Genomic DNA, 18,380 nt, shown 5'->3' with positions numbered 1-18,380 from the left:
CTCTTCATTCTATCATCTGCTGCCACTGAGAACAGTCTAGATCCATCCTCTTTGGAGCCCCTTTCAGGTAGTTGAAAGCAGTTATCAAATCCCCCCTTTTTCTTCTCTTCCGCAGACTAAACAACCCCAGTTCCCTCAGCCTCTCCCCATAAGTCATGTGTTCCAGTCCCCTAATCATTTTTGTTCCCTCCGCTGGACTCTTTCCAATTTTTCCACATCCTTCTTGTAGTGTGGGGCCCAAAACTGGACACAGTACTCCAAATGAGGCCTCACCAATTTCGAATAGAGGGGAACGATCATGTCCCTCAATCTGCTGGCAATGCCCCTATTTATACATCCAAAAATGCCATTGGCCTTCTCAGCAACAAGGGCACACTGTTGACTCATACCCAGCTTCTCGTCCACTGTAACCCCTACGTCCTCTTCTGCAGAACTGCTGCCTAGCCATTCGGTCCCTAGTGTGCAGCGGTGCATTGGATTCTTCCATCCTAAGTGCAGGACTCTGCACTTGTCCTTGTTGAACCTCAGATTTCTTTTGGCCCAATCCTCTAATTTCTCTAGGACCCTCTGTATCCTATCCCTACCCTCCAGCATATCTGCCTCTCCTCCCAATTTAGTGTCATCTGCAAAGTTGCTGAGGGTGCAGTCCATGCCATCCTCCTGATCATTAAAGATGATATTGAACAAAACCGGCCCCAGGACCGACCTTTGGGCCACTCCACTTGATTCCAGCTGCCAACTAGACATGGAGCCATTGATCACTATCCATTGAGCCCAACAATCTAGCCAACTTTCTATCCACCTTATAGTCCATTCATCCAGCCCATACTTCTTTAACTTGCTGGCAAGAATACTGTGGGAGACCCTATCAAAAGCTTTGCTGAAGTCAAGGAATAACACATCCACTGCTTTCCCCTCATCCACAGAGCCAGTTATCTCATCATAGAAGGCAATTAGATTAGTCAGGCATGACTTGCCCTTGGTGAATCCATGCTGACTGTTATTGATCACTTTCCTCTCCTCTAAGTGCTTCAGAATTGATTCCTTGAGGACCTGCTCCATGATTTTTCCAGGGACTGAGGTGAGGCTGACTGGCCTGTAGTTCCCAGGATCCTCCTCCTTCCCTTTTTTAAAGATGGGCACTACATTAGCCTTTTTCCAGTCATCTGGGACCTCCCCCGATCACCATGGGTTTTCAAAGATAATGGCCAATGGTTCTGCAATCACATCCGCTGACTCCTTTACCACCCTCGGATGCAGCACATCTGGCCCCATGGACTTGTGCTCGTCCAGCTTTTCTAAATAGTCCCAAACCACTTCTTTCTCCACAGAGGGCTGGTCGCCTCCTCCTCATACTGTGCTGCCCAGTGCAGTATTCTGGAAGCTGACCTTCTTCGTGAAGACCGAAGCAAAAAAGCATGGCGTACATTAGCTTTTTCCACATCCTCTGTCACTAGGTTGCCTCCCTCATTCAGTAAGGGGCCCACACTTTCCTTGACTTTTTTCAAGGAAATCAGACAAGTGGCCATTTATTGGCATATCAGAGACTGCATGGACAGATAAATTTGCATTGTAGAAAGCACCAGCGGGGAAGAAACCAGCATGGAACCTTCTTCATCAGACTTCATGGCACATTCCTCACAGCAGGGGCACTGAACTTTGAGAAGGATATATTTCTATAAAAGAGAGGGGCAAAGAACTCCAAGTTATCCTTCACTCACAACTTACAAAGGAACCAAGCACTTTGTATTTTGTGGGAAATCCTGACCAATGGGGTGGACAGCAATCTTGCTGGAAGGAAGTGTGGTAAGAAACTCATCTTGAACCAAGGCTGTAGTTTGGTTAAATTTTGGTTACTAGAAAGCATTTTTCACTTTTATTTACCTGTAACCCTTTCTGATTTTATCCCTTATACTTCAACTCACTGAAAACCTCTCTCTTTCATTAAATAACCTTTTACTTCTATTCTGAATCAACCCAGGACTGTGTTTCACTTGAAGTCGTATTAACTGCAGTTAAAGCAAGAAGGTGCTGCACTTTTGTCTTTTTAAAGGAGCAACAGAACTTATTACTCCTCTGAATGTTCCAGGAGGGGCTGGACATTTCATAGTACATGGTTTGGGGGAAATTCAGGGGTAGGTGTGTGTTGGGATCACTTGGATAGTAGTAACCAAAGCTGGTGGAGACCAGAGTGTGAAAAAAGCAGGCTGCTGGAGTCAGAGTTGCTGAACCAGGGCTACTCAACACACAGACACTCAGTGCATGTTGACTGGGAACATCCAGACATGGGGCTACAGAAGCAGAGCATTTAAGGCACTCAGGATTACAGGACAAGCAGTGACATAACCTCTCACTAATCTGAATTGCACCCCAGAATGTGATATGTGGAAATAAGCATCTTTACATCAAGAGCTGTAAACAGAATGATCACCCTGACCTCTGTAAGTCCATGAGGGAACTATAAAGGTCAGGGTGATCACTCTGAACTTCAGGCTGTGGATGAAGACATCAAATCTACTATGGGCCTTCAGCCTCCTTTCTTCTTGGGGATGAGGAAGTATCTTGAGTATAATCCTTTTCCCTTGTACTGTTTCTATGGCTCCTGGAGGAAGCAGGGAGTCTACTTCCTGTCTGAGCATCCTCGCATGAGAACGGACCCTGAAGAACCTCAATCCACTCAGGAACACTCTGAGGAAAATCAGCAACCTGATCAGCTGAACCACTCACCCCTGCGGGATTACCTGTCTCAGGCTGTCTCAATTACAGATCCCAGGGACCCAAATAAGTGCAGTGCCAGGGATCATGGGGGTAACGAGGAAGGAAGGGTAACACTGATTCTGATAGTCCTTCCTGTGAGAATGAGAAGATGCTCATGAGTTCTTGGATCATCTGTTGGGGCTGACTGCCCACTTTGAAAAGGCTGGTGATGCTCTCCTGTTGATTCCAGATTTGTTGGGAGGAGTGTGAGGTCTTTGTATTGATGGGTGGTGCCCTCTGCACTGGTGGTCTTATTATACCTCAGCTAGTCATTGGTACCTGTGAGTGTTGAACAGATGGTGTGGGGACCTCCCTGGTTAGGACTGGATTAGATAGAATTGGCAATTCCAGGCCTGCACAGATAGTAAGGTCCTCCAGGATAGCATATATGGCCCTTGTTGCTTAAGAGCGGACAGGGCTTCTGTTCCTTGGTGGCTCTGCATAAGTTCAGTCTCAGACCATGGGAGATAGAATGGAACTGAAGAGATGGTTGATCTGCACTGCCCCTTATGTCCTTGGTTCAGAACATGAGGAGAAGAGGGCAGGCACGGATTAATGGACACTGCTAGTGAAAAAAATCTTCCAGTTTCAGGCATGTGGAGCACATGTGCACCTCCAATGGAATAAGCATAAGGACCATCACTCAAACAAGTACCTATTTTAGAAACAGAGCAGCCGCAAAATTTAGATTCAGATCCAAACTTTTTTGAAGTTCAGAGATGTTTAAATCAGATAATCACAACAGTTCACAAGGAGCAATTAAGCTGATGTCTGAATATCAAACTGCTAGTAGCTCTGCATCATGCATTGATAAGATATTGTTGAGAACAAAGGCTAAAAGGAAAACTGGATCCACTAAAATTTCAGGGCCCTTGGACAATCTTTTATTATCAAGCTACCATCTCTTCCTCCTAGTCCAATACTCCTGAATGGACCTTTTCTCCCACTCCTGTCACCTTCCTGTTTATGGACACCAGTGTAGCTAACTCTTGCAATTTTATCACTAGGCTCACAATATTTGATGGTTTTCTTAAAGCCCTAGCTCCCAAAGTTATGCAAATACTTGAGGATCTGAGCTTTCATTTAAAAAAAAAAGAATGAAATTTCTAGCCCTCATGGTTGCGGAGAAAAGTTTGAAAATGTGACCTAAGAGCACCTTAAAGGTAAACCAGTAGTCAGTAGTTTTCTTTTAAAATGTTATGATTTTAATCCTATCTGATGATTTTGGGAGGCCTGACTCATGATTTTTGAACATGTGGGGGTTTGCAATACTGAGACAGTCTTTCTCCCACTCTTGAATCTTGCCTCTGAAAAAGTGAGGCAACCCAGACAGTACAAGCCCATCTCAGAAGGAGATTAGAACAGCAACAGACAACGATGCTTTGTACTGCCCTCTGCCTCAGACACACTCCTGTATTTGGGCATCTCTAACCACAATTTAAGAATTGCATGCAAATTACAGCATGCAAATTACACTTCCATCTTGCTTACATGCTCCAGGTGACTCTTTTGTCTACTTCAGAATAATTATACCATCCTGTAAACATCAATAAATTGAATCTAATAGCTGTACTCTTATTATATGTAGGAAACTCACAGAAGTACATGATTTCATTGGGACTACATGCATGAGTAAGGGCATCTCGTCTATCTTCTCCTTGAATAGGCTGGCTTGCTATGGCAAGTGCATTCCAGGAGGCCACTGATATTTTGGCTGACTAGAGACCAGAGAGATGAGAAGGTTACTTACTGTAACTGGAGGTTCTTTGAGATGTGTGGTCCCTATCTGGATTCCAAATGCGGGCGCGCATATATACCATGCACCAGAGCAGGAACTGTTCAAAGCAGTATCCGTTGACCCGCACGTGTGTTGTGCATTGACCGCATGGCATGCCTGAGGCTTTAAGAGGCTGTATAGGTCGACACCACTCTAGTTCCCTCGTACCCATAATGAATGGAGCCTGGAGCAGAGGAGAAAGAGGGAGGGATTGGAATCCAGATAGGGATCACACATCTCAAAGAACTTTCAGTTACAGTAAGTAACCCTCTCTTCTTCTTCGAGTGCTGGTCCCTATGTGGATTCCAAAGGCAGGAGAGTAGTGAGCAGTGGTCAGCATGAGGCTGGCATGAGGGCTCTCGAAAGAACAAGTCTGTAAGGCAGCGTGACCGACTGCTGCATCCGCAGTTGTGGAGGGAGCAATGGCATAATGAGTGGAGAAGGTGTGGATGGAGGATCAAGTGGCAGCTCAACGTATCTCCTGCCAGGAAGGCTGATGTGGCAGCATATGCCCTTGTGGAATGGGCTGTGACTCCCAGTGGAAGAGGAGCGCCAGAGAGCTCATAGCAGGTCTCGATGCAGTGGGAGATCCACTTGGAGAGTCATTGTGAGGAGAGGGTGGAGCTGTGGCAGCGCTCTGCGATGGCAACAAAGAGACGGGGGGATGCACAGAAAGCACAAGTGGAGTAGAGATAAAAGGCTAGTGCCCTGCAGACATCGAGGGAGTGGAAGGCATGCTTCATGGGTGAGGTATGGCGTTTGAGGTAGACGACCGGAACGTATATACTTTGGTTGAAGTGGAAAGAGGAAGCCACCTTGGGTACAAATTTGGGGTGCAGACATAAGGAGACTTTGTCCTTGTGGAAGACCGTTAATGGTGGGTCCGCCATCATGGCTGCCAGTTCACTGACATGGTGTGCAGAGGTGATGGCTACCAAGAAGATTACTTTCTTGGAGAGGTAGGTGAGGGAGCAGGTAGCAAAGGGTTTGAAAGGTGGCTTGGTGAAAACAGAGAGGACCACATTGAGATATGACAGTGCAGGCTTCTGCAAGAGGTGAAAAGCATCGAGGAGGCCCCAGAGGAATGGGGAGGTCGTTGGGTGAGTAAAGACGGAGAAGCCATCCCCAGGAGGAAGGAAGGCACTTAGCGCTGCTAGATGAACATGAACGGAGGAGTGAGTGAGGCCTGATTAGTGGAGATGAAGAAGATAGTCTAGGAGGACAAGAATGGAAATGGAGTCTGGAGAGATGTGATGGTGGCATCCTGCATCAGGAGATCTAGGAGGGTGGGAAGAGGAATGGGGGGCGAGCGAAGAGTTGGAGAAGATTGGTGTACCAGTGTTGGCAAGGCCAGGAGGGAGCCATGAGGATAACCATTGTGCAGTCCCTGCACACTTAGCATAGAACCTGGGGGAGAAGTGGAATGGGTTGGAAGGCGTAGAGGAGATCTGAAGTCCAGGGAATGAGAAGGGCATCACCCTGTGAGCCCGGGTCCAGGCCCCCTCAGGAGCAGAAGAGGGGAAGTTTGTGGTTTGTGGACGTTGCGAAGAAGTCCCAAAGTGACATGCCCCACCGACAAAAGACAGATTGGAGAGGGGGTTTGCAGAGTTCCCACTCGTAGTTGGCATGGAAGGAGTGGACGAGTCTATCTGCCAGAGAGTTGCTGGTGCCCGGAAGGTGCACTGCATGTAGGATGATCTTGTGTCGGAGGCATCAAAGATGGACAGCTTCCTGACAGAGAGAAGGGGACCCTGCACCGTCCTGTTTTTTGATGTATCTGACATCTGTCATCTTGTTTGACAGTACTTGGACATTGTGGGAGTGGAGGAAGGACAGAAAGGATTGACAGGCAAGATGGACCGCCCACAGCTCCAGGACATTGATGTGCATCTCTGCATCTCTGACCAAAGGCCCTGTGCTGTGCAGTCATTTAGATAGGTGCCCCAGCCTACCAGCGAAACGTCCGTGGTGAGAGTGGTGCTGGGCATCGGAGATGTAAACAGGAAGCCCACTAGAACTGTGGATGGGTTGCACCACCAAACAAGAGAAGTCAAAACAGGAGGAGGGAGGATGAGTGGTTTGTTTAGTCAGTCCAATTGTGGATCATAAACAGTACGGAGCCAGAGATGAAGGCAACGTATATGAAGGTGGGCATACAGTGTAACAACAGTGCAGGCCACCATATGGCTCAGGAGGGAGGCACTGAAAGATGTGTGTCTGCGGATGGTGCTGGAGTGTCGTAATAAGGGAAGTAAGGATGGCAAAGTTGTCCTATGGAAGAAAAGCGCGGGCCGAGACAGAGTTCAGTCATGCCCCTATGAAAGTGAGTGTGTGGGTAGAGTCGAGGATTGACTTGTCCTCGTTGATGCAGATACCGAAGCTGCAGAGGAGGGTACGGCGAGTCCGTATAGTGGCGAGGAGATGGGAGCAAGAGGGCTCCGCAAGAAGCCAGTTGTCCAGGTAAGGGAAAAGGGAATGGCCCAGTCAGCACATGTGGGCTGCCACGACTGCAAAGACCTTTGTGAAGACACGGGGGGTGTCAGCGATTCTGAAGGGGAGGATGCAGAATTGATAATGGGCACTGCCCACTGTGAAATGGAGGAATTAGCGATGAGTGGGGTGGGTGTTTATGTGAAAGTATGCATCTTTCATATCAAGAGCCGTGAACCAACCTCCATGGGGGAAGGGAGGGGATAATGAGAGGGAGGGTGACCATCCTGAAATGAAACTTGTGAATAAACTTGTTCAGGGAGCAGAGGTCCAGGATGGAGCAAAGACCACCTCCTTTCTTCGGAATGAGGAAAGAGGGGCAATAGAAGCTATGGCCGTGGTAGTATTATGGGACAGGTTCTATGGCACCCTTTCAGAGGAGGGCAGTGGCATCTTCGTGGAGACCATCTTTGGAAGGTTGGCCACCAGGCAGGTGGCAAGGAGGGAAGGAAAGGAATTCGATAATGAAAGCCCTGGTGGATGATGCCTCGCAAGTTCAGTTTTATAGCAGTGTAGTCTGGAGGAGCAGACTTGAAGTGTTGCTGACGGGTGCATTTGGTGGCAGCGTGGACAACCAGAGAGTTAGGTGGTGGGTGGGTAAAAAGGAAATCAGTGCCCTTAGAGGGGATAAAGAATCGGCATTCCACCCACTTTGGTGTGGGGGTGCAGGATGCTGGCATATGCCATAAAGCTTGGGCTGACTGTAAGATGGCACCATGTCTTGGTAAGGCGGTACGAGACAGTCTGGAAGGTTGAAGGATGTCCAGGAATTGGTCCTGGGAGTCTTGAACATCCTCTACTGGGAGACTGAGTGCAGAAGCCATCAATTGTGCATGGTCATCTGGTGGTGAGAGGGAAGGTGGAATAAGGGCATCGTCCAGTGACGACAAAGTGCCTGTAGGGACTGCTGGTTCCGATGGTGCCGCTGAGGCCAGCGGTGCTGATGGAGTGGGAACACCCAGACGTTCCTCCTGAAACAGGAGACAGGCCATGCGGGCGATGCATACTGAAATGGTGGTAGGGGTCCCACGAGGGCCAGTAAGGCCAGGAGTAGGGATCGCCATGCATTAGTAAAGGAACCACGGGTCGACTGCAGGATCATATCCCAGAGGATAGGACTGTTGTCATGGTTCCAGGATGTAGGAGAAGGCCGGGGAAAGGGCCATGTCAACCCCCTGCCCCAGCCCAGAGCCTGCATCCAGCACCCAAACTCTGTCCCAGAGCCTGCACCCCTCCTGTACCCAAACTTCCTCCCAGAACTGGCACCCCAAACCCTCTCCTGCACCCAAACTCCCTCCCAGAGCCTTAGGCAGGTGTATGTGGGGGGGGCAGGACTTGGACCCATTCTGGGCACCACCAAATATTATACAAACCTGGCCGGTGCCACACATGAGGGACCCGGTGAGGCGCTCACCATCGGTGATGGGCGCCGCTCTGGTGGTTCCATCAGAGCTGGGTCTGGTTGCACATGTGGGCGCATTGCCTCCTCCATTAGAAAATTATGGAGGTGAAGTTCATGAGCTGCTCGGGTACGCAATGGAAATGAGCAGCAGATGGAGCAGCGAGAAACTATGTGGGCTTCACCCAGGCAGTACAGGCAATGAGTGTGTTAGTCACCCACCAAAAAGGAGCAAGGGCACGAGGCACAGTTCTTGACACTCACTTGTTGGGTCTGGGGAGGAGGAGAAGTCCCCGATAGGGGAAATTCAAGGGAGAACCTAACTAACTACTATGAACGAATGGACAACTATCTAACTAGAAAGAACTAGGTACAAAGGCAAATGCAGTACTCTTAGCTCGCTAAGACCACAGAGGAACAGAGGATTCTGACTCTGGAGTGGCGTCAACCCACACAGCCTCTTAGAGCCTCGGATGCGTCATGTGGTCAATGCACCACGCACATGTGAGTCAATGGAAACTACTATGAACAGTTCTGGCTCTGGTGCATGGCGCACATGCGCACCCGCATTTGGAATACGCATAGGGAGCAGCACTTGAATAATAATCCATTGTTAGGGAAAAAAAAAAAAAGGCCATGTACTTGATTTCCATACACAATCCCACTCTTATCAAACAGCCCATGTGAAATTGATCTTAATTATAAAAATGTCCTTTTATCTAAAAGATAAATTTCATTTTTAGACTAATGACTAATTTTAATAATTCATTCTGATGTGTGTGGGTTGTTGCTTACCTGAAAAATCCAGTGCACATACTCCTCTTTGGTGCTGGCCTTTCAGCAACGATAAACATTTTAGTGTCTGTGTGTCCCACACATGAATAGCAGCATCTCTTCCAACCTAAATTAGAATGCTAATCTTAATAGCTGTTCCTAAATTACTATAACAATAACAATATTTAGCACTTTTGCATCTTCAAAACACTTTAGAAGCATTAACCTTTGCACTCATTAGATCTTATCTTCATGAAGAACTGCTCTCTCTCCAATTTCTCCACCTCTGACTTCCACTTCCCTGGTCACTACCACATCTCCCTTACTATCACCCACCTGCCCCTCAGCGTTGCCCAGAAACCCCATCCTCCTGTGATTTCCTATCCATCAACACCGAGAACTTCTCTTTCATTCTCAGTGCCCTCTTCCTCACCTTCTCTTATGGTAGATATCCCACAACCATACAGACTTCTTCCACTAATTCACTTCTTTCAGTTTTGCCATCCTTTTAGCCACACAGGTCTACTTCTCCACCTTCACTCAATCCCACACCCACAACCCCAGCTGTCTTTTTTTACCTCCCTTTTCTGTCCCTTCCCCCCCATCTCTGCACAGCCTTCAAAGGAAATGTTGAAAACCATCTGGCATAACCTTCTTCTCATCTCTCCTTTTTCACTGCATACTCTCCTGCTTTCCTCCTCCTCCAGTTCCTTCCAGTCTCCTGACCTCCCTCACCCCCTACTCTATTTCTTCCTTCCCCTCCCTGTATGAGCATGCTTTGGTCTCCCCCATCTTAAAATCAAACAAAAACCACCTCACTGTAGCTTCCTTTCAAATTATCACCCAATCTCTCTTCTCTTGTTCATTTCCAAATTCCTTGAATGCACCTTCTAGAACCACTGTCTGAAGTTCCTTCCCTCCCATTCCAGCCTAGATCCTCTCCAATCTGACTTCCAGCTTTACACTCCACAGAAGCCACACTTAACAAAGGGTCTATTGAGCACTTTGCATCCAAATAACATGGATACATCCTTGTCCTCCTTGACCTACTGGCTACTTTGATGCTGCTGGCCATGGTCTTTTAAAATTTCACCTTCCCTCAGCTTTTGTGACTATTCCTAGTTCTCTTCCTACCTCTTTAATAATTTCTTCAGTGTTTTGTTTGGTAGGTCCTCCTCATATGCCCTGTAACTAATGTTGGAGGTTCAAGAGAGCTCCAGCCTTTACACTCTTCTTCCTCTGCATTCTGTCGCTGGATGATCTTATCCATAAACAAAACTTTGACTTCATATCCACTTCAGACTTGCCTTCATCTGCACAAACTTAAATCTCAGCCTGTCCTTCTGACATCTCTTTGTGGATGTCCAGCCATTCAATTTAAATGCAACATTCCCAAATTAGAGGTCTTATATTTTGTCCCAAAGCCTCTCCTCTCTCTCCTTTCCCCTCTGGGCATCATCTTTAATTCAACCCTCCTTTGAAATCCACACATCTAGGCTGCGTCTAAATCTCTCCACTTCCTGGTAAAGAATGTTTCTAAAATTTGACCTTTTCTCTCTCTACACCATCAAATTCTCATCTAGGCCCTTATCTTGCACCTTAACTGCTGCAACTTCCTCCTCCCTGGCCTTAACTGCTGCACCTTTGTTCCCCTCAAGTCTATTCAAAATGCTGCTTCTAGGATTATCTTCCTGGTTCTGAGCACATCAGTCTTCTCTTTGAGTTTCTCCAATGCTTTCACTTATCTGCACATCCAACATATGTTTCTTCTCTCTATCTATAAGCCTTTTCAGGACTTGGTCCCATGCTACATAGTTGATCTAGTAATTTATATCATGATGATGATGCCTGCTTTTCCTTCTCCAACATTCCCAGTCTTTACTGCCCACCAGTCAGCTTCTCCCTAGACACCTTTGAGCTTTCCCCCATTACCACTCCTTATGAATAAGTAAAACTCACTTTTATAATCCATATAGTTCGATTTCATCTTTCTTCAAATCCCTCAACACTCACCCCTGCCATGATGAGTACAAATCCCTGCCTGATGAGAATGGATAGGGAAACAGTAGGACTACAGGTTTGTCATAGTGGGTGGAAAAAAAAGGCACCTTTAGTGTGATTTTCCCATTTGCCCGTGACTTTTTCTGTCAGTCACTCATTCACAGCAGCAGCAGCTCTGATCCCACAGGGCTGGGCCCAGCTTCCCACTCTGGGCATTATGACCTCGTATACCAGGTTGCAGTGCCACTCAGGATTGGCCCACCCAACCTCTGTCATAATGTGGCGGGGGGGGAGTGCTTGGCAAACCAGAGCAAACATGCCAAGTCACAATGCCCAGAGCAGGGTGCCAGGCACAGGCCCACAGGACCTGCTGCTGCAGGATGAGCATGTGCAGGCTCTCACTTTTCAGAGCATCCTCCCTTTCCTTGGGCAGCCCTCCCTTCCACACCAAGTCAGGATTAGGGTTGCAGTCCTGAGGTTAAAGGTGCTGCTGTGGATGGTCCATGCCTCCTGAGCAGGGCAAGGAGTACAATATTTTTTTAAATCAAAAGTCAGGGAGAAGTCAAGGTAAATTTGGTAACCTATGACTTTTACTGTATCTGCCATAACTGCTCCCTGATTTTTGTTTAAAAAATGCTATGACAAATTTGCAGACCTATCAATCATGAATCTAATGTTACTGCTGTTGTTCATCTTATTATACCTAAAGATTGTGAACATTGCTAATCTTTACACAAATATTCTGTTACTATCATTAGCTCATCCACCCTCCCCCTGTTCCCTCCACCTGGCTACGCGGCTGCTCCCTGGCCCCTGCCTATATGTCTTGCCATCCTGTTGTATCTTAGAATTAAGAATTAAAGTTTTTTGCATCAGGACAGTCTTTTACTTTGTCAGTATGGTGCCTAACACAATGAGATCCTTGCCTACTTGGGACCTTTAGGTGCTACTGTTATACAAATATAATAAAAACCTAAGTAAACATTAGAAGACTCTTGGGAGGTAGGGAAATATGTATTATTTTCTACATTTTACAGATGAGAAGCAAAGGTTCAGAGTGAATAAGCAACTTTCCAAATGCCACAATAGGAGACTCTAATTTCTGTTTTTTAGGAATACTGTAACAGTGTCACAATCATTGTTTCCACTCCTGCTTTCCCTAGCAGTTAGGCAATGACATGGGTAGCAAAACATTTAATCTGTGATTTTCAAAGCAGAAAAATACCTCTCTTTATGACAAAGATACACAAACTGTTTTGCATTTCTCAAATATAGTTTGTGACAGAGAATTCCTTAAGTTGTTTTGTCATGACCAACACTCCTAGATACATACCTGTCCAGTAGCGACATAGTCTTTCATTGGATGGATGGTTAAGCTGAGGATGTCATCATCATGACCAAGATAGAGTCTTTGGGTGTGTTGTTGCCTACTGTATACAATGGCAACAGCAGCGATGTGGTAAACTACTTCTCCAGTTTGTGTGTAGAATAAATTATTTCGACAGTCGTAGCCTCTGTAACTGAAATAAATATAAAGCAAGGGAAGTTTAATATACCACCAAAAATATCCGTGTACTTTGGAGGGAAAACAATCTAACTACGCAAATGACTTACCTGAGCTAGACCCAAAATATCATAATATACAGGCTGACTACAACCATTTAAATGTCTTATATTACATTCATAATTGTTAACAACTAGAGCTGCGTAAAACTCCATGGTTTTCTTTGCACTAGTTAAGTATACATTTTTTTCTGCATTCAAACAATTACCACTCAAATTTCACTTTGATTTTGGGGATTAACTGAACCAAAAACTCATCCAAAACTGTCAATGTTCACCTGATTTGCATCAAAATCATGAGAAAACACAGAGCTCCTATGATCTGGATGAGAAATCATAAATTAGCTCAAGTTCATACAAAATTATGCCCAGGAAAGTTTTGCATGCTTTTGTGCTGCAAATGTATCACACATTTCTACTAATTACAACAACCATAGCCAATGGACCTAATGACTGCTCCAGGAAATACCAAGGAAAGTCAACTCTGAGTTGAAAACGTGATCTTAAAAAAAAGGTAATGCTTGGTTATTACTTAGGTACATTGGTACCTCTTTATATCCTCCTCCCTAACAATCACAACTGAAAGGAAGAGAAATGTATAGGTGATATTCCCATTTTTACCACAATACCAGTAGGCGCAGTAATTTACCTGTGGGTAAGCAGTGGAAAATGTTACATCAAATACTTTACCTCAAGTTAATCAAGGGGTGTTTAAGAGTGTCTATTTAAGCACTGTGTTATTCAATGGAAATTTTGGCTTTCAAAAGAGAAGTCCAAGAACCTTTACTTAGTAGTTACAATACCCATGTACAAACTGCAGTTTTAAGCTGTCCTCAGGAGCTCTCTCTCTTTTAAGGAAGGGCACTGAATGGTTTTTCTCTTTACTTTGTTGTTTCAACTGAGGTAGATCTTCTTTGTAAACCTAAAGAATAAGTTACACTTAATTATACATCTCAAGTGAATTGAATATAAATACACACTGACCAGTTCCTTAAATAATAATAATGAAAAATATTAGTTGTATGTCAGTGTGCTCAACAATGTACAAGACAGAAGAAGTCATGATCCCTGCCCTAAAGAGAGGAGGAGGATCCCCACTAGTGGTATTAATGGAAGGTCAGGGAAAGGTCATTGCTATTCAAGAAGTTTCATGTATCACATACTACTTTGTGAACAGGATTTTTAATACTGATACTCTAAATTTCTTTTTTCAACTTAATACATATACTCAAACCTGTATATAATAATGAAATAATTCCATCAATAAGTTCTGGTGACATATACAATAAGCACATTACTTAAGTGATTTGCAAATGTCACCAGAATCCTGAGATGGAATTACAGTCTTAATATATATACCAGAGATACAAAATATTATACATGTAAATCAGATAGAGATGTTGAAACATTGTGGAACTCCTAGAGCTGTTTGACGCCACTTAGAGGTTGTGACATCAATTAAATTCACCACGAGGCTGAAATATAGCTTTAAATTATTTCTTTTTTTTGTACATCTCTTCATTTCTTGGTTTTAGCTGGCAATGGAGTACCAAAATCTCTTGCAACAAAAGCTATTTCCACACTAATTCTGACCTACATTTGAAATTATGACCTAATTTTTAGCACCCCTGACCCCACGGGTACTGAAAACGTCATAAGAATGTCTGATCTGGAAATGTTACCATACAGAGGTTCAGATAAGCATCTGAAATTTTGGTGAGTATACAAACACAAACTCTAGACATTTTGCCTGTCACTAGCATACACTGTACTGTTCACACACTGTTTTCATCTGGTTTCAAACACCATCTTCAAAAACTTTTAAAGGATGCCACCTGTAAATAAGTCCACTCACTACTAGGGCCTCCCTGCTAGCCAGACGTGGCATAGCAATTCTCTTGCTACTCTAGTACCACCCTGCCAACAGTTGCTCGGGCACTGTGGTGGCTTCTCTTCCAGTAACTTGGCCCTTTAGCTGGGTCACCATCTTAAGTCCACCCCTTTCAGGGTCACAACTGTCCAGACAAAGAGTCCCAAAATGTCTTTAACATAAACAAAATTCTTCCATCCTCTCTGGGGCTAATCATCTGCCTATCTTCAAGGCATAGTCTGTAGGCCCCCCATCCTAGGCTCAATAATCCTTGCGAAGGATTTGTATGCCCCCTTTGTAGGTGAACCCAGTTCCACCCTCTGGGTTTCGACTTAAGGCCATGTACTGAATAAATAGGTCTGTTCCTTTACCTGTGCTGCAGTTCTGTCTGGGCTGCTTCCTATCCAATCTTTTCAGTTCCCCTCTGGGTCTCTCTGTCTCCTCCCTGCTTTAGTTAGGGTCTCTGCCAGACCTCCCTGCCTAGAAAGCTTTACTTCTTGCTCTGGCTCTTCCTCCATCTCTTTCCCCAGCCAAGCTTTATCACCACTTAAGCCCAGCTCGCCCGCTTTACTGCAGCCACTTTCTGCTTGATATGGGAAACTGTCTGATTTCCCTCAGGTGGGGCTCATTTTGTAATCAGTTTGGTTTAGCCCCAGGCTCTCCAGTGCATGGGGCAAGCCACACCGTTACACTAACAATGAAACATAAAATATTATAGGTAACATTTTCAAAAGTGCCAAAGTAATTTAGGAGCCTAAGTTCCATCTTCAAAAGTGAAAAGTAAGAAGATAAGTCACGTCTGAAAATGGGACTAGGCACTTTTGAAAATTCTAGTCTATCTCTAATTTCAGCCAAAACTGTTCAGTTGTTTCCACTAATGAGGCTAGTGAAAAATGCACTCTTACTTATAATAAAGTAATTCTGGCAACCTTTTCTTTGAATATCTTTATCATCCATGATTTGGAGCAAGGACTTGAAATCTGGCATTTGTTTCAGGGATATGCCCTTTACCATCCATCTGAAAATCTGCCAATATTTCGCCAAGCTACAAGCCTTTGAAAAATCACTGTTCACACATGCTCAGTAGAGACTTTTTCAACTTTAGCAGCTAAAATATCCAAATTTTCTGTCCACATTGAACATGCTCGAGCTTCTCACATCTCTCAGTTCTAAAATATCCAAATTTTCTGTCCTCACATCTAGCATGCTTCATCCCCTCACAGTGGCTCCAACACAGGACTACAAGTATGAAGCTGGACTTTCACTGTAATGGCTGATCCCAGCTGCTGTGAGTCAGAATGGGGCTGGATACTGGAAGTGAGAGTACGGAGCCTGTCTCTCCTGCACTGTCAATGACACCCTTCCCAATCCCATGCTGGAACTCAGACAGTGTGAAGGAGGAAGCCATCTGATTCAAATGCAGAGGGGACAAAAGATGGACCAGAGAAGGGAAGAAAGGAGTACATTGGGGAAAGAAGTCTGGTGAGACTGGGGATGAAGGGGGAAGGGAGAGAAAGTGTTACTGGGAGTTGGTGGTATGTGTGGGGGGAATTAAGATTGGCTGGGCAAGGAGACTGGGACTGGCAGGGCAGGGTAACTAAAACTGGGAACAGGGAGGGAGAGGAGGCTGGTTGAGCAAGGAGCCTGGAAGCTAGTGAGACATGTGGAGGACTGGGAGCAGCTGGCGGCAGGGGACGACACTGAGATTGGACAAGGATCTGTGACTGGGACTAGAAATCAGTGGGGGGTGAACGGGGGCAGGAGAGAAGATCTGACAAGGAGCAGGAGGGTGTGGGGGAGGAACTAGGACTGGACAGGCAAAAAGATTGGGACAAGTTGCCACAGAGTGAGGAGACTGGGGCAAGCAGCAGGGTGAGGAGTAAGAAGGGAGGACTAAAATTGAATAAGGATCCCAGGGAGGGAGACAGGGAGCCAGTGTTGGGGGGTGGGCAGGGAGGAATGGGACAGACAGAGTGGACAAGGAGCCAGGAGTGGGGAACTGGGTTTGGCAAGGACACTGGGAGTATGGGGGGGGTTAGGAGACTAAGCCCGGAAGAGGAGACTGGGTAGGCAAAAAGAATGGAACTGAGATGAGAAGTCTTAAGAGTGGGAAAGAGACAACTGGGACAGAGACATGTTGGAAGGGATAGGACAGAATGGGTTAAGCTGGAGAGGAATGGGCAGAAGAGTTTGTGCCCACTAGAGCACACTCCCCTCTAAAGCCTTGAATAGAACCCAAGATTACTGAGTCTCACCATTCGTCTGCTGTTAGCAAACACCTGTGAAACCCACAGGCAAGATGTGTGTTTAAACACCCTCTAGTGCTAATTGACATAGAGGACAGTAACCTACTGTTGCTATCAGTTACTCCACTAGCTCAGAGATCAGTGCAGTGGATCTTAAGGTTCCAATCCTGCTGATGACCCATGTGTGTCAATATGATGCCACATGATTGAATTTCTGTTCCTTCAGTTTGCTTTTTAAAAACATAGACAATTACACACAAAAAACTAAATTAAAAGACCATTATTAAGGTTGTAAACTCAAGCTCTCAGAAGTTAGGAATTGCCAGAATTGATCATAGAATCATACAATATCAGGGAAGGGACCTCAGGAGGTCATCTAGTCCAACCCCCTGCTCAAAGCAGGACCAATCCCCAAATAAATCATCCCAGACAGGGCTTTGTCAAGCCTGACCTTAAAAACTTCTAAGGAAGGAGATTTCACCACCTCCCTAGGTAACGCATTCCAGTCTTTCACCACCCTCCGAGTGAAAAAGTTTTTCCTAATATCCAATCTAAACCTCCCCCACTGCAACTTGAGACCATTACTCTTCATGCTATCATCTGCTACCACTGAGAACAGTCCAGATCCATCCTCTTTGGAACCCCCTTTCAGGTAGTTGAAAGCAGCTATCAAATCCCCCCTCATTCTTCTCTTCAGCAGACTAAACAATCCCAGTTCCCTCAGCCTCTCCTCATAAGTCATGAATTCCAGTCCCCTAATCATTTTTGTTGCCCTCCGCTGGACTCTTTCCAATTTTTCCACATCCTTCTTGTAGTGCGGGGCCCAAAACTGGACACAGTACTCCAGATGAGGCCTCACCAATGCCGAATAGAGAGGAACGATCACGTCCCTCCATCTGCTGGCAATGCTCCTACTTATACAGCCCAAAATGCCGTTAGCCTTCTTGGCAACAAGGGCACACTGTTGACTCATACCCAGCTTCTCGTCCACTGTAACCCCTAAGTCCTTTTCTGCAGAAATGCTGCCGAGCCATTCGGTCCCTAGTCTGTAGCAGTGCATGGGATTCTTCCGTCCTAAGTGCAGGACCCTGCACTTCTCCTTGTTGAACCTCATCAGATTTCTTTTGGCCCAATCCTCTAATTTCTCTAGGACCCTCTGTATCCTATCCCTACCCTCCAGAGTATCTACCTCTCCTCCCAGTTTAGTGTCATCTGCAAACTTGCTGAGGGTGCAATCCACACCATCCTCCAGATCATTTATGAAGATATTGAACAAAACCGGTCCCAGGACCGACCCTTGGGCCACTCCACTTGATATCAGCTGCCAACTAGACATGGAGCCATTGATCACTACCTGTTGAGCCCGACAATCTAGCCAACTTTCTATCCACCTTATAGTCCATTCATCCAGCCCATATTTCTTTAACTTACTGGCCAGAATACTGTGGGAGACCGTGTCAAAAGGTTTGCTAAAGTCAAGCAACAACATGTCCACCACTTTCC

General features: G+C 45.7%; 1 protein-coding gene across 3 annotated transcripts in view; it reads right to left on the bottom strand.

The window, feature by feature from the left end:
* The window catches only part of EML6 (EMAP like 6), a 340,990-nt gene that overhangs the window by 173,262 nt on the left and 149,348 nt on the right, over positions 1–18,380 (bottom strand). For all 3 annotated transcript variants that reach the window (XM_074949464.1, XM_074949465.1, XM_074949466.1), the window contains 3 exons: positions 13,565–13,683; positions 12,532–12,718; positions 9,219–9,324 (listed from right to left, as the gene is read on the bottom strand). In XM_074949464.1, coding sequence (XP_074805565.1) covers positions 9,219–9,324; positions 12,532–12,718; positions 13,565–13,683 — 412 coding nt within the window. The remainder of the gene's footprint in view (positions 1–9,218; positions 9,325–12,531; positions 12,719–13,564; positions 13,684–18,380) is intronic.

Source organism: Natator depressus, chromosome 3 (assembly GCF_965152275.1).
Source record: "Natator depressus isolate rNatDep1 chromosome 3, rNatDep2.hap1, whole genome shotgun sequence".
NCBI classification, from domain to species: Eukaryota; Metazoa; Chordata; order Testudines; family Cheloniidae; genus Natator; species Natator depressus.
The sequence above is the reverse complement of the archived record's forward strand: the minus strand, read 5'-3'. Positions and strand labels throughout refer to the sequence as shown.